This window comes from Monodon monoceros, unplaced genomic scaffold (assembly GCF_005190385.1).
Source record: "Monodon monoceros isolate NGI ecotype Baffin Bay Population unplaced genomic scaffold, NGI_Narwhal_1 Super_Scaffold_13, whole genome shotgun sequence".
Taxonomy (NCBI): domain Eukaryota; kingdom Metazoa; phylum Chordata; class Mammalia; order Artiodactyla; family Monodontidae; genus Monodon; species Monodon monoceros.
Genome location: NW_021703769.1, coordinates 46,916,458 through 46,932,363, shown reverse-complemented (window position 1 = coordinate 46,932,363; position 15,906 = coordinate 46,916,458). Strand labels below are relative to the sequence as shown.

At 44.9% G+C, this 15,906-nt stretch overlaps 2 protein-coding genes across 4 annotated transcripts in view; both read left to right on the top strand.

Moving 5' to 3' along the window:
• The first annotated feature begins 919 nt into the window (after positions 1 to 919).
• Positions 920 to 2,361, top strand: SMIM26 (small integral membrane protein 26). Of its 2 annotated transcripts, none has more exons than XR_003793297.1 (2): positions 920 to 1,066; positions 2,050 to 2,267. XR_003793297.1 is itself a non-coding variant. In XM_029221749.1 (2 exons), the coding sequence occupies exons 1-2, from the start codon at positions 949 to 951 to the stop codon at positions 2,214 to 2,216; spliced, it is 276 nt and encodes a 91-aa protein (XP_029077582.1). In that variant the 5' UTR covers positions 926 to 948; the 3' UTR covers positions 2,217 to 2,361. The 2 variants fall into 2 exon arrangements, 1 of the variants encoding a protein (XP_029077582.1); XM_029221749.1 differs by having other exon boundaries at positions 926 to 1,066; positions 2,059 to 2,361.
• Positions 2,362 to 9,822: 7,461 nt separating this feature from the next.
• Positions 9,823 to 15,906, top strand: part of DTD1 (D-aminoacyl-tRNA deacylase 1) — a 138,563-nt gene continuing 132,479 nt past the window's right edge. For both annotated transcript variants that reach the window (XM_029220907.1, XM_029220906.1), the window contains exons 1-2: positions 9,823 to 10,017; positions 15,203 to 15,293. In XM_029220907.1, coding sequence (XP_029076740.1) covers positions 9,975 to 10,017; positions 15,203 to 15,293 — 134 coding nt within the window. In that variant the 5' untranslated portion in view covers positions 9,823 to 9,974. The remainder of the gene's footprint in view (positions 10,018 to 15,202; positions 15,294 to 15,906) is intronic.

Sequence of the window (15,906 nt, the reverse complement as noted above, 5' to 3'; positions counted from 1 at the left end):
CTTTTCTTCTCGGTTTGTAGTTTTAGCTTTTATATTTAAGCCTATGATCCATTTAGCGTTAATTTTTGTGTGTGGCAAAACACCAATTTTTAGAGGAGAAATGGGAAGAGCCCTGAAGGATAAATAGATTCTGAAGAAAATTATGTTTTCGAAGCTATGAAAGGAGCAGGTGGAGTCGTATGCGCTGGAAATCGTCTGATTATGGCTGCAAAGTAGTTACTGGCTATGGAAGTTTACTGAGTATCCACTCTGTGCCCAACACATCCCTTTTGCTCTCAAGTTGTTTGGTTTCTTGGAGTGGGGGTAGATTATGCTTCGAGGAAATGTACGGATAAGAGAAAAGCTGATGGTGGATCGAGTGGAGACTTTTTGTTTTTGAGGCGCGGACCCGTTTGTATGATGGAGTAAAGAACAACAGAATGAAAAGGGCGTGAGATGGAGGTGGACAGAGTGTAGCTGCTGGGCCAGGGCCCTGAAAGGCAGAGAAGAATGGGACCCACAGCCCAGTGGAGGGGCTAATTCAGACGTGGAGGGACCCACGCGCACCAGACGGGGCTCCAGGCAGGAAGATGGGGAAGATGAGTTGCGGGGCGTAGACGGAGTATCCTCGCAAACCTGAGAGCTGGAGGAGGGAAGGAATTAAGTTTTACAAGGGCCACCTAAAGCCTATGTAAGGCAGGACTTTGCAAGTGGGAGGTTTGCCTGAGAGAAAGTGTCATTGGGGCCCGTCACGTGGGAGGCAAGATCGTCTCCGGACCCCACGCGCCTGACCCGAGTGCGTTGCCCAGCGCGACGTCCGGACTACACGCTCCAGGATGCATCGGGGCCGGCGCAGAAAGCGGCCAACCCGGCGGCTCCCCATTGGAGGCGGCGGCGGCGGTGACGCGCCCACCGGAAGGCCCGCCTCCGCCCTGAGACTCCGAGGAGTGAGGTATTCCCGGCGGCGTCATGCGTCCGGAAAAGGCCCTGTCTTGGTACCGGCGCATGTCTATGCTGTACGGACTGGGCGCCTGGACCCTGCTGGGCTCCTTGTTTTTGTATAATCAGAGAAAGAACAAGCCTCCAGGTACGGCTCTCGGGCGGGACCTCCGGGGGACGCGCGGCCTTGCGTGGGGCGTGTCCGGGGGGGGGTCGCAGAAGTGGCTTCGCTGTGCCGCGCGAAGAGACCGGGAGCGGTGCTTAGAGCCGTGCGTTATCGTGGAATCTGCCAGCAACGACCTTTTAGAGCCTCTTCCCCGAACCTTGCTGGTTTATTGAGCGAGGCCGCCCCTATCCTCAGAATTTGAGGAATCCGTGAGATTCCAGGTGGAATTTCAAAGACCCTGGATGGTGGTTTAAAGAGGCGATGCTTCTGTAACTTCAGCCCTGCTTTGGTCGCATGGTCGCCTTTGGCGACCAAACCGATTTCGCTGACTTACACCAGCGAAGGAGTACTGAAATCTTCCCAGTTGCTGGGAGGAAAAGGAAATCCCGCAGCTTTCAAAAATGTTCTGGAAATCTGTGGCTTCGTCTAGAGTAGGGACTGCCTGGGGCTGAAGGGGAGGAGCTGGTGGGGGAGCGACTGCTACAAAATAAGGGGTTTCCTTTTGTGGATGAAAATATTCTACACTTTATTTTGGTGCTGGTTGCACAGATCTGAAGATACTAAAAACTGAATTTACATTTTAAATGAGTTAATTGTATAATAAGTATTATCTCAGTAAAGCTTTTTATGTAAAAACTGTGCTGAAGATTACATTTGGTGATGATCACCAATGGCCTGAAAGTGCACATGTCAGTATTAAGCATTTTAAAACATTTATCTCTGTAGTGGTCATTTAAAAAAACTTATTTAAATTTTCTTTTTTACAGAAAGAAAACAGTGTCAGGAACCTGATGGGGGTGGGGGGTAATTCTTACCTTAGTTTATTTTATTTCAAAGACTTTACTAATAATTCTAATGACTGCTGCCTAAGTTAAAAGTTAGTGATCAACTATACTTCAATTAAAAAATAAAGTAAGATAAAATGAAAGTTAGTGATGCAGCTGTTACTTTTTTTTTTTTTTAAGGTGGTGAAGTAGAACAAAAGGATGTCTCAACAAATGAACTCTCTGAACCCCCGAAAGGGTTTTATGTGGAAACGGTTGTCACATATAGAGACAATTTTGTTCCAATTACTGCCAGGATCGTCAACTATTTGAAATCATGGACTGGTGGCCCTGGACCAAAATCATGATGGACGGCTGAATTCTGAAAACAGGACTTTGGTTCAGCATATAAATTTGAGAGAGACTGTGATTTCCACTTTCTCTTTGTGAAAAGTGTATACATTTAATTTTGCTGTAAAATAGAATCACTAATAATATGCAATAAATATTTCCTTGAAGAAAAGTAAATTTGCATATTCAGGAGGTGTCCTTCTATACTCACAGGAGTAAAAGATTGAAGTGAAATGTAGTATTGAGCTTCCATAAGCTTGGTTTTCTGAAATTAGTTCATGTAACTTTATATTCCTTTCATGTTGCTGTCAGACATAGCTTTTGTGGTCCCTTTAAGCAAATCTCCGTGTTCAGTTTGGGACTTAGAGCAGCCCTTTGGGCACTAGTGGGTGCTTGGTATGTTGTGAATTAGATTATAACTCCTGGATTAAATAGACTCGATCTGTCCTTTAGGAGCTGTACAGATACCCTCATTCTTTCAGCAGGAGTGGATTAAACCCCAATGGTGGCTACCAGTATTCTAGAGATAGGGGATACAAAGTGAGGAGAGCGGGGTTCCTGCCCTTGAGTGCTGCAGTGTTCTCTCCGCTGGTCTCGTTTGGTTGCAAGTAACAAACCCACATAAGTGCGATTAAATCAGAAAGAGATGTTTATTAAAAATGTGTGTGGACAGGGAATTACCTGGTGGTCCAATGGTTAGGACTCGGTGCTTTCGCTGCTGTGGGCGTGGGTGCCATCCCAGGTCAGGGAACTAAGATCCCACAAGCTGTGCAGTGTGGCCAAAAAAAAAAAAAAACAACAACCAGTATAGACAGCTCAGAATTCAAACAGAGTATGTTGAGGTCTTCAGAGGGCCTGGCAGCAGGAACCGGAATGTAGCCACTCACTGAGCCTGCCTGGGGACTGTCTGCCTTGTTGCCTTTCTCACTGCACACGTTTTGTCCCCGTTATTTCTGTAGTAACATCACTTTGCAGCTACAGTGTCAAAGTCTGATCAGCTTCTTCCCGAGCCAGAGTTTGTCTTCCACTCCTGTGAGAGTCACTTCCCTGTGTATCGGATCCCTTCCTGTGGGTCACTGAGTCCTGCCTCAGTTAGTAAGAAACTAGCATTCGTTGCCCATTTGGGTCGTGTTTCTTTTGCGCAGCTATTTGGGACCCTGTGAGGACTAGGGATTCCTGGTAGGACAGGAATGGGACATTTCTGGGTTCCTGCTATAGTACTGTCACCTTCAAACCTTTGCCTTGATTTCTCCTTGGTGCCAGTTCTACCTTGTGGGTGACCTGAGCAGTGCTTTGGGGGCAGTCAACCTAAGTGACAGAGGCTCCAAGATGGCAAGTAGCAGCTTCAGATGTCAGCAGCAGAGGCGCCTCACTGGACATCAGAGGTCAAGAATGGGTCAGTGCCAGTGGGGTGGGCACCCTGGTGGACACCTGTGATGGGCATCAGACGTGCAAGAAGCAGCATACGATGGTGGAAGGGAATTTCTGAATGGCTTCCCAGAGCAGCCTGCTTCTCATCACTCTCCTTGGAATCTCAGTTTCATGCCTGGCCCCCGGCTGCCAGGGAGACTGGGAAAGTGCGTTTCTGGCTTCCGCATCAGGGATGTGTTGACCCTCAAAGTGGGGCATCTCCTAGATATAGGAAGGATGGTCACAGCATGCTGGGCAAGTAGATACCAGGACAAATGTCCACTCCAGGCAGCAAGCCAGACTTTCATCGGGAGGCACTAAGATACCTGCCTCTGTAGGTCACTTTCCCCAGAGAAGGTTTCTCTACCCGGGGGTGGATGCCTGGCTGTAGGAATTCTGGGAGCTGAGTGTGTGTGTGTGTGTGTGTGTGTGTATGTATTCCTTCTTGTTTAAAACACTTCAACCCCAACTGCTTGTGCTAAGACCATGTTCTCTCTCCATAACACTTATTACTGACCAACCAGTAAAACAATTGTGGCTCCAAACAGCCTGGAGCTTCAACAATTCCCGTAGTTCTGCTGAATCTTGGCTTAAATAGGCCTTTGTGGACTAATCTAACAACCAAAATATAATTTAAAGTGTTCTTCTGGGAGAAGGTTTTCAGAATTCCAAACGTCTATCTTGCAGGTGCAGTTGGAACACGGTCTGTTCAGAAGTTGGGAATCACCCATCGAAGGAGAGTTTGTAGGATTGGAAATAAGTTTCCCGAAATTCTGAGGTCTGGTAGTATTTAGAGGGAGTGGGTTTTCTTTTTCTTTTTTTTAAGATGTATGTATCTCCGGGGCGTGCGCCCCCTTCCTGACATCCGTCCAGCTGGAGGAGCCATCGGGGACCATTCAGATGAAAAGGACTCCTGAGGGATAGTGGAGCAACAAGAGAAGAGGAATTGGGTTTTCCGGCCCTGTGGAGTACCACACAGCCCAGGACTTTAGAGAGAAAGAATCAACTTCTAAGTAGTTTAAGCCATTGTGACTTCGGGTCTCTGCTACAGTTGATGTAACCCTAAGCAAATCACATCTCCCTATTAATTTCTTTATAAAAATGGTACCTAGCTTTTCATGATAGAAAAATCCCCTGTGTTTTCTGAGCTTTGGTTTCTTTTGAAGAAGAGGTATAATATCTAGCCTGTCTACTAATAGGGTTGTGACTGTCAAATGAGAAAGTGTTTGTGCACACATGATTATTCTTAGGAATAGAATGTCTTAGCTACTCCTGGAAATGAGGCGTGAAAGGCCTTCTTTCTGGTGATAAATGCAGTCTGCTTCTGTCGTCCTCCAGCCGCTTTGCTTTCTTCCCTGTGGTTCTCCAGGGAGTTACCTCGTCACAACTGGCCTGTCCTCTGAAAACAGGGCTTCCATGAGTAGTAACTTGCTTCTTCAGCACAACAGGTTAGCAGCGTGTATCAACATGGAAAATGGCACATCCTTTGATCCGGCAATCTCACTTTCAAGAATTTGGGAGATTCCTGAAAAGATTTAGGAAGATGCCTCTTCAACATCACTTGTTCAGCATGGCCTCGAGCTGAAACAACCTCTTGGTCGACCGTGCCGATTGCCTTCCCAGCACCCACTGATCCCACTCCTCTTTTATAACAGACCCTGAGCTCACCCCGTCAGGTGCTTCAGGGGGACTGGCCCAGGTCCTGATTGGTCCAAGTCAGTGTTTCTCCAGGGGGCGCTGCAGCCTCCGTGGATGTGACAGTCCATTTTGTGGGCTGCCCCAGGTGTTGCAAGAGCTTTAGCATTTCAAGTTCCTTGGGCACTAAATGCCTGTAACAATCTTCACACCTTGTGACAGCTTCAGACACCCCTCCCCACACACATTTCCAGTAACCCCTGGGGGGCTCTACGCCCCAGGTGAGAACCTCTTATCTGAGCCAGTCAGGAGGAGTAGGTCCCATCTCCCTTGCTAGTGATTGGGTTAAGCATGGTCATGTGATCTCACTCTGGCTAGTGAAACTCGAGGGGCTTCTGGGCAGGGTGTCCCAGCCTCAGAGGAAGCACTAGGAGGAGATAGTCTCCTGTACTTCTGAACATTGTGTCTGGATAGGATGCCCAGTACAGCCACAGCCATACTGTAAATCTATGACCCCCTGTTAGTCAAAAAATCAAGTTCACACCTGTATTCATTCAGCAATGTTATCTGAGCTTCAGGCAGTGTGCTAGATGCTTAGGATAGAATGGTAAGCACGAGACACTAATAGAGCAAATTATCGGGCACTGGAGTGATTGGAAGTTGCCAGGAAAAAAAAAAAAAGTCGCCAGAAGATTATGAAGGAAAAACCATAGGATAGCGATGGAGAATAATGGGGAACCAGGACTCTTAACTTTGTGTGGTCAGAGAAGTTCTCTCCGATGAGGAGGCGTTTAAGCTGAAAATGAAAGGAAGGAGGGGAGCGAGATGGACAAAGAATGGGGGAAGAGCGTTCCAGGTGGAGGACCAGCAGATACTGAGGTCCCGAGGTAGCAACAAGTGGATTACCTGAGCAATTTAAAGAAGATCAGAGTCTGGAACGTGAAGACTTTATATTCTAGAAACCACTTTTACGTCTTATGGAGAATGGATTGGGTGAAGACAAAAGTGGCAGTAAGGAGACCACTGAGCAGCTGTAGTAGATGCAGGTGAGAGATGACGGGCCATGGAGCAGGATGGCACTGGGGCTGGAGAGAAGAGGGTGCGTGGGGTTCGTTTGGGGGAGTCAGGAGGTTTGTTGATGGACTAGTTACTCAGGGAGAGGGAAAGAGCAATCATGAGTCACTTATGGCTGGAGGAAACAGTGGAGCCATTGATTTGAATCAGGGTGGCCCAGCTGGTGGAGTGTGGGGGGCTTGGGGGGATTGCAATTCAGTCCTGGCACTAACCACCCAGACTTAGCACAGACCCTGCAAGTCTAAGGGCACGTCCCCAAAAGGGCAGCCCTCAGTTCAGATGCCAGGCGCACCTTGGGGGTCGCCAAGCCACCTTTACTTCCGACCAACTGGCTACAAATTTGGGAGTTTTTTTATGATTCCTACAGGTTAGATAACTTACTGCAATGACTCACTGAACTCAAGAAAGCCTTATACTTACAGTTTTATCATAAAGGATACAAATCAGGACTAGCCAAACGAAGGAACACATCAGGCAAGGTCTGTGAAGGTCCACAACAGAGAGCTTCACTGCCCTCTCGGTGGAACCAGGGTGCAGGTTCCTCATCTGTGTGTTCACCAGCCAGGACGCTCTGCTAAGGTTCAGTGTCCACAGCTTTTATTGGGGTTCCATCTCATACGCACAACTGATGGACTCGTCTGCTGTGTGACTGAACTCGATCTCCAGCCGCATCCCACCGCCCCTCCTCAAAGTCCCACCCTCTAACCACATGATTGGTCTTTCTGGTGACCGGCTCCCACCCTGAAATATTTCATTAGGAACTCCTATCCCTTGGGAAATTCCAAGGATTTTAGAAGCTCCATGCCAGAAACCCAGAACAAAGACCAAATTCTTTTTTATACGGCAGGGGTGGAAAGCCTGAATCCCATTTTCAGTCTGTTAATTTGGTTCATGGAAGTGGAGAGGTCAAGAAGGCATTTGGAAGCACAAGCACAGAGGATGTGTTGGGAATGGAAATGAAAATGTGCGAGTCAATAGCACAAGGTGGAATTCAAAAACATGAGGAGAGTGGTGATTTAGAGGGCAAAGGAGAGCGTGCAGAGGCAAGGAGGCACCGCAAGAGGGGCTGCTGGATGCTTCTGCCTCCTGATACTGACCTTTTCGAGCTCAATAAATATGTAAAAAGAATCCTGGTGTTTTGGTATATTTTTAAAACGTTTTATTTTGAAATAAGTTACCTTCACTTATAGCCCAAGTGGTCAACATTTTACTTTGCTCTATCACTCTCTTTATTTTCTCTGTATATATCATTCTTCACCAGAACTGAAAGTTGCAGATATGTTGTCCCTTTACCCCTAAGTACATGTGTGTATTTCCTAAAAACAAGGATGTTCTCTTACATAAAAATCAGGAAATTAATATTGGTTCAATGCCATTATCAAATCCAGCAGTTCTCAAAGCGTTCTCTGAGATCCTCCTTAGAGGAGCTGAGATTTCCACCTATTTTTATAATAACAAATAGACAATATTTGACTTTTTCATTCCTATTCTTTCAAGAGTGTACAATGGGGTTTTCAGAGGCTTCATGGTAAGTCATGATCTCATTGCTCTAATGTCAGTATATAATGGATTTATTATTGTCATTTAAAAAATTATCATAAGTCAATATTTAACAATTTTTCTAGGTTGTAGTTTCTAGTACAAGTAAAAATCTTAAGATATAAGCTATTTGGGGTGTTCAATAATTTTTAAGAATGTAAAGGGGTCTTGAGATCAAAATGTTTTGAGATATGTTGATTTGATGCAAAATTAAACAAAAATATTTACCAATTGTCCCAATATGCACTTCTTTCTTTTTATTTTTTTCTGGCTAGGATAAAACTCAGTTCATGCATCACATTTAGTTTTCCTGGCTCTTTAAAAGTCCCCTTTAATTTGGAACAGTTCTTCAGACTTTCTTTTTCTTGACATTTTTGAAGGATCCTTCTAGTTGTTTTGTAGAGTGTTCCTTAATTTAGGCTTGTCTGATGTTTCTTCATGATTGGATTCAGATTCTACATTTTTGGCAGAAATACCACAAAAGTGACATGGTGTCTTTCTTGGTGCAATATCAGAAGTATATGATATTTGTTTATCTCATTACTGGTGATGCTATCTTTGGCAATTTAGTGTGCAGTATTTAACACTCAAGTATATTAGTATAGTCTTTTCTGGCCAAATGACTGTTCCTTGTTCTCCGTTTGAAGCTTTTTCTTGTAGGAGAGGAAAAAGGTTTTCTCACTCTCTTGAGGTCCCTGGCTGGGTCTGAAAATTAAAGTGACAAAGACAGATGAACAAGAGAAAAGCATACAAATTTATTTAAGTTTTACATGACGTGAGAGCCTTCATAAGGAGATGAAGACCCAAAGAAACAGACCTGTGTAATTTTTGTTGTTAGGTTTGACGAAGCATGAGTAGTCATGGAGGAACACGATAGGTTAAGGAATATGAGGTAGGCAGAGTAAACTGGGGGAAATTTAGCAAGGCCTGTTGGTTCAGATTCTTCTTGGTGTGCTTTTGTCTTTGGAGATAAGGCTGCTCCCTCCCTCCCAGTATAGATAGGGCACCTCTCACATTTATGACCTGTTTCAGGAGAGAAGGGTGGGGACCTGGGACCCTCTACCTGAGTGCTTGCACCTGGACAAACATTTCCTACAGCAACCGATACAAAGAAACTATAAGAGACTGCAGATAACTGCACCCATGCACAGTCACAGGGGCAGTTATGAACAATAAGACACAAAAAGGCCATAAACCAACTGCCACTTCTGAGGTGCCAGGAGGAAAAGCAGGGTAGAGCAGACCCAAGTTTGGTTTGGGAACATCCTCAACTCCCTCCCTCTACACCCACCAGCACTATTAGGCTGTAAGAAGAAGACACACTGAGAAGGGCTTGTTTTTATCAGTGATAATAATTTGTTAGGGTAATACTTGTACAGTCCTTTGCAGATTTCTAACACTTTTGCACAGTATATATTATTCAAATCTTCTAACAAGCCTGGGAGAGGGGCCAAGTATCAGTATTAGAGGAGGAATTACAATTACAGAATCACGTATCTGCGCACTGCCAGGACGCGGCTAGGTCAAATGAATACCTAAACAGTTAAATGGCTATTTTAGGCAGCAGATGCTCTCCTGTCTGGTTTCAGAGGAGTTACAGAGGCAGGAAAACAAGGGAAAAAGAATTTGGGAGAATCTGGGGGCAGAAGGGTGGAAACATGGAAGGAGGCACACGATTAGGGTTAGTATTCAGGACAAAGCTGGGATTCAGGGATGACTGTCTCTCAGGCCGGGGTTTGTGAAAAGAAACCGGGGCAGAAACTACTCTCTGGGCACCAGTGAGTCGGGCTGGGGTGTGGGGACGGGGAAGGGGGTTGCGGGACTCCAGCGTCCGGGCGGGGCTCATCTAGCTGGAAGGGGAACAGGACCAAGAGTGGGCGGGGCCGGACCTCGAGAGGGCGGGGCCTCTCGCGGGGGCGGGGCCACACGGAGAGCTCAGATGGGCGGGACCAACCTGTGGTGGGCGTGGCCGACGTGGGCGGGCCGTCGACTCCGGGTTCAGGGGCTCGGGGCGCGCTTCCAGGTGTCCCCAGCAGAGGGCGCGGGCAGCTGCGCAGCCCGCGGAGTCCCGAGGCCGGAAGCCGCGCGGCGCCGCCCCGCTCGCCCCAGCCGTCGCCATGAAGGCCGTGGTGCAGCGCGTCACCCGGGCCAGCGTCACAGGTCAGTCGGGCGGGGCCGGGCCGGGCTGGTCGCCCCCGGGCCGCCGCCGGCCGCGCTCGAGCCCGGCCCCCGCCGCCCCGAGTCCCCGCCGTCCCGGGGCGCCGTCCACGGGCTGCAGGGTCTCCGCTTAGTGTCGCGGTGACCGCGCCTCGTCGTCTTCTGCAGCGTTTCCTTTAGTCCGGAGCGCAGGTGGCCTCCCGCATCCCCCGAGCGTCCCCCGAGCATCCCCTGGCCCGCCCTTCCACGCGGTGTTAAACAGACGACGCGTGGGAGCGTTTCCGGGGCACACACCCCTTCCCCAGCCTTCTGCCCCGCGTCTCCCTTTCTTGCCGGTTTTCTCCGTGTCCCGGTTCACCTGGAGCTTGACTCCCCTAAGGTGCCCGCTCGTGACAGGTGCTCGTAGGGGTGGGTTCTGACCGTGTCTGCCCACGTGACGCGGGTGGGAACCCAGAGGATCCAGGATGAGATGTTTCTCTTTTCAACCAGTTTCATGTGAACCGAGCCACGCAACCATCAGTCATGGCTTGAACACTGCGGTTTAGTCTGAACATCAGGGGTCCGGATGATTAATAGGTAGAAGGAAGTCCTTTTAAAAACTCAAGCCAAGATAAGCAGAAATAGAGACACAGAGGTAGAGAACAAACGAATGGACACCAAGGGGGAAGGGGTGGGTGGGATGGATTGGGAGATGGGGATTGACATATATACACCTACACTATTGATACTATGTATAAAATAGATAACTAGTGAGAGCCTACTGTACAGCACAGGGAACTCAATGCTCTGTGGTGACCTAAATGGGAAGGAAATCTAAAAAAGAGGGGATATATATACACATATAGCTGATTCACTTTGCTGTACAGCAGAAACTAACACAACATTGTAAAGCAACTATACTCCAATTTAAAAAAAACCTCGAGTGAAGATAGTATAGATGTTAAAATTTTTTTGAATGATTAACTTTACATTGTCTTCTAGTCTTTCCTATTTTTATTGGCAGAATTCTAATATTGTTTCAGTTCAAGTAGTTCTAGATATCCTTTCCTTCAAGCCTATACCAAATGTGTGTTTCTATGTCCAGGAGAGTATAAATCTAAGAACGAAACAACAAAATCCCCTAAAGAAACAATCAAACTCAGTAAAACCATATATTTAGATCCGAGATTCTACTTTTCAGTCCCGGCTAATGATTTCTAAGCTGTTCTGATAAGTGATTTTGGATATCGTCCTGGAGTAATAGGGAATAGTATAGCTCTGGAATTTATGAAATTTTAAAACAAAGTGGGCTTTTTTTTTTTTTTAGTATTTTAGTTAATATGTAACTTCACTAAAACTGGGAAAATTCATAGATGAAAAGATTTTCTTGCTTTTTTTGAGAAGAATCTTGCAGCCTGCCCTATGTGGTCATGATGGCCAGTGAACAGACTTTGGAGAATGTAAGTGTTGATCAGAATGGAGAACTCTCCATTGTGCTGATCTGGAATATCAAAAACACATTTCTGTGAGATTAGCTGAATAGTTTGAATGATCTTACTTTACTATTTAAGTTGTATGCTTTTAGTTAAAAACAACAAATTAACTGTCTGAAGGTGTTAATAAGATGGAATTCTCTCACAGTGCTGGAGGAAACTTTGAGTTAGCCTTGCCTTCTACTTGCATTGTAATGGGGAGAGGTTTTCTGATTCCTTTAGAATGTGACTGACAGGCTTCACTTCCACGTGGCCTTTCTCGAATGGCATTTTATTTCAAACGTTCTAAAATGTCACTTCCAGTTTTATAGGTGGGACAGAGTATTAAGAGTCACATATTACGTGGCAGGCTTGCTTTATGAGCTTGGTCAGGCACATTTGATGCCTTAGCATGGTTATTGTGATAATCTAATTTTAAAAGCTTTTTGACAGAACACTTCAAACATATTCATGTGGTTACACACATGGAATAGTACAATAACCCCCATGTCCATCACTCAGCTTTATAAGCCGAAATCTGAATAGAATCATAGAATGTTGGGAAGAGATTGGTTGGGTTTGAATGTGTTAATTTGCGAGCTGGTGAATTCTTCTCAAAGAGGAAGTCTTGGGGTGATGCCACTATACGTGGCATCAAATAAACATTGACCAAATAGCTCAGGTCTCTTCTAGCCCTGTGACCTTTTGTCTAAAATGGTGATTCTCAAGTTTTTCCCCTTGGAAATCCGTTTGTCTATAATAAAACATCTCTTTAACCTCCTAATTCTTCTGCCTGAAGGAGGGACAAAACTTCTCCAAAATAAGAGAGCGAATTGTGTCATCTCAAGGCTTTGGTGCATAATTGATTTCTTATTAGGATAATACCACATTATAAAAATACTGAAACTGTTCAAATAGTGATTTGAATCACTTCAAATAGTGATTCTATTTTTGAGAATCTATTCTAAGAAGATAATCCTAATTATAGAAGAAGTTTTAGAGGGGTGAACAGGTGGAGCACAGAGGATCCTTAGGGCAGTGAAACTACTCTGTACGATACTGTCATGGTGGATACGTGTCATTACATTTGTCCAAACCGATAGAATGTCCAACACCAAGAGTGAGCCCTCATGTAAACTGTGGACTTGGAGTGATAATGAGGTGTCAGTGTAGGTTCATCATTTGGAACGAATGTACCATCTGGAGGGGGATGTTGATAGTGGGGAGACTGCATGTGGGGCTGGGGTATATGGGAAATCTCTGTGCCCTCTGTTCAGTTTCGCTGTGAACCTAAAACTACTCTATACACGAAAGTATATTTTAAAAACCCCAAAACTTTAGTGTATAAAGATTTTCACCACAGTGTTACTTATTGAAGTGAAAAATTTTAAAACAAGCCATTTATCCAGCCAAATAGGATAGTTAGTCCATCCATGGATGGAATGCAAATGTTCCACTGGATGGGCTGCAACTATTAAAAGATGCTTAGGAAAAGCTCATAATGTGGAAAAATCCTTATGAGATGTTAAAAGATGAGACACAAAAATTTATACACAATATTACTATGGTAGTTGAGAACAAATATGAAGTAAAATCTGTGAATAGAGGAAATATCAAAAGGAAGTTAGTAACATACTAAAGTGTTAGTCTTCGGTGGTTCTTTTTGCTTTCCTGTTTCTTTTATTTTTTAAAGTTTTTCTGTACTGCATGTGCATTACTTTTAATGGTGGACATAGTTCAACCATCATTCTTTTTTAAGTTTTTAAAATATACTCTGGGGAAAATTTTAAAAATATCTTGATATTGTAAGAAAATAATATTGACTTACTTAAAGAACAAATAAAGCCACAGTTTTCTAAAGCACTGCAAACAGGCAAGCAAGCCCAGCTGTTTACTGCTTATGTCAGGATAGCTGATTTCTGTTTCAGATTTTGAGTCAGTGGCTCAAAGGACAATAAATCACTCATAGTCCATTATAAAAAAAAGCAGCACAGAAGAAAATATTAAAATATTTGTGTTTTCTTAATTATAAAACTAAGAGAAGTTAAGCTTTAATAAGAATTATTTCAGGGACTCCCCTGGTGGTCTAGCGATTAAGACTCCATGGTCCCAATGCAGGGGGCTTGGGTTTGATCCACGGTCAGGGAACTAGATCCCGCATGGCGCAACTAAGATCCTGCGTGCCGCAACTAAGACCGGCTCAGCCAAAATAAATAAATCAGTAAATATTCTTTAAAAAAGAGTTATTTCAGGAACAAACTGATGCTCATGCTCCCCTCGTGTCTGTCAGATGGTCCCTTGTCAGACACCTGCAGAGAGAGGGTTTCTCACTCTTCCCTTAGCTTGCAGGATGTGGCAACATGGTACAGTCTGTGATGCCTTGTTGGGTATATTTGTAAATATTATTATCTAGCAGAAGCAAATAACAAGAAAATGGCAGAGTTGACCTTTCTCCTGATTGGAACATTAGGTCAGTATACGATAAAATAACCAAACATCAATAATCTAATGAGCTTTGGCAAAAAGTTGGCCAAAAAAATTGAAAATTATGAAGATCAACATTTGAAATATGGATTTAGTTTCACCACCATAATGATGTGTCTTGACCTAGGTACTGTGCCAGCACTAGATACTGTCTAGTGGTAGTAGAGTGTACATTCGACGCTAAATACACATGCAGATGTTTGGAATAGGAATCTATGTTCAAAGAATATTTTTTATGCATGGGGTGCATCACTCAAAATGATTTGGAGGTCATTGGCTTAGAATGCAACCTTAGTAATAAACTGGGAAATAATAGAAGTTTGCTGACTTGAAGCTTAACTTTTATTTCTTTAAAAGTTTATTCATTTATTTTAAATTAATTAATTAATTAATATTTTATTTTTGGCCACGCTGGGTCTTTGTTGCTGTGTGAGGGCTTTCTCTAGTTGCAGCAAGTGGGAGCTACTCTTCGTTGTGGTGCGTGGTCTTCTCATTGTGGTGGCTTCTGTTGCCGAGCACTGGCTCTAGGCGTGCAGGCTCAGTAGCTGTGGCTCACGGGCTCTAGAGCACAGGTTCAGTAGTCGTGGCGCACAGGCTTAGTTGTTCCGTGGCACGTGGGATCTTCCCGGACTAGGGCTCAAACCTGTGTACCCTGGTTTGGCAGGCGGATTCTTAACCACTGTGCCACGAGGGAAGCCCCTGGAAGCTTAACTTTTAAACTGTGTTTTTTATGTATGATATATTTATCTTTTCTGCAGTAAGTAGAGAAATCATTTCTTTATTTTTATGACATAAATGTTTTCCATTGTGCATTGTTTATTACGTTATCAGGTTTGCTGCTTTCCAAGAAGAGCAGGCATCTCCTTTTTGAGAATTACCATAGCTGAGCTGGATTCTCTGGGGAGAAAAACTTTTGTTGTTACAGACGGGCAAACTCATAGAAAGTTTCAGGGGTCTCAACCAAGGTAGCACAGATGAAAACGTGGCCTGAAAATCCCACGTAATGGTTGTTCACTTCACAACTCATTCATTCCAAATGTAAAGTCAGAATGGACAAAGTATGATTATCATACTGCATCGACGTAACCCCTTTCACGTTTCAGTACCTACTGACTTTGGCAAAGAAGTTACGAGAAGTATGTGTGATGTTCAAACTTTCCTGTGGATGCTCAGATGTGCTTCACGGCACCTGTTTGGTTTTCCCTTTTGTTTCATTTCCCTTTTGTCTCTTTTCCCTTTTGTTTCCTTTCCAGTTGGTGGAGAACAGATAAGTGCCATCGGACGGGGCATCTGTGTGTTGCTGGGTATTTCCCTGGAAGATACGCAGAAGGAACTGGAGCACATGTAAGAGGCGGATTTCCACGTCACTGCCTTTCTAGTGGGACATGTGCTGGTCATCTAGCTGGCTGGCTAGCTATTTAAATAAATTATATATATATATATGGAACTTCCATAGTATTTTGCTCCTATAAAGTGAGACTCTGTCAGTTTTACCCATGTCCCTTTTGATGCAGTGTGGTTATTTCTGTGTCACAGATGGGGAGAGCGAGGAAGAGCCGTCACCCAGTAAGTCAGCGACAGGGCAGGACCACAACTTAGCCTCTGCCCCTATTCGCTGCTGCAGCCTTGAACCATTCCCTTGGTGTGAAAACCAAGCCTCTTTTCATAGGAATGTTTTATGTTTTCAGTTTGAGCAGTATGATCTGGGCACTGTTTACACATGTTAAGAATGCCCAGTTGTTCACCATTCACAATAGGATCTGGAGCTCAGAGAGGTTACATTACCTGCCGAAGGTCATGCACACGTCCTTAGCAAAAAGCCTGACTCCAGGTTAGAACCTAGGCCACCTGGCCTGGAAGCCAGTGCTCTTTTTACTAAGGTGGGAGGTTTGTCATTGCTCTTGGCCCTTAGTACAGGCAGCCTCCCCTCCTCATGTTCACTCTCCCCCGCACCACT

Excerpts from the sequence above, each read along its gene's own strand:
- SMIM26 (XM_029221749.1), top strand. The coding sequence starts at position 949 with ATGCGTCCGGAAAAGGCCCTGTCTTGGTACCGGCGCATGTCTATGCTG. Across the intron at positions 1,067-2,058 it reads GAGAAAGAACAAGCCTCCAG|TAGAACAAAAGGATGTCTCA; the intron begins GTACGGCTCTCG and ends AAGGTGGTGAAG.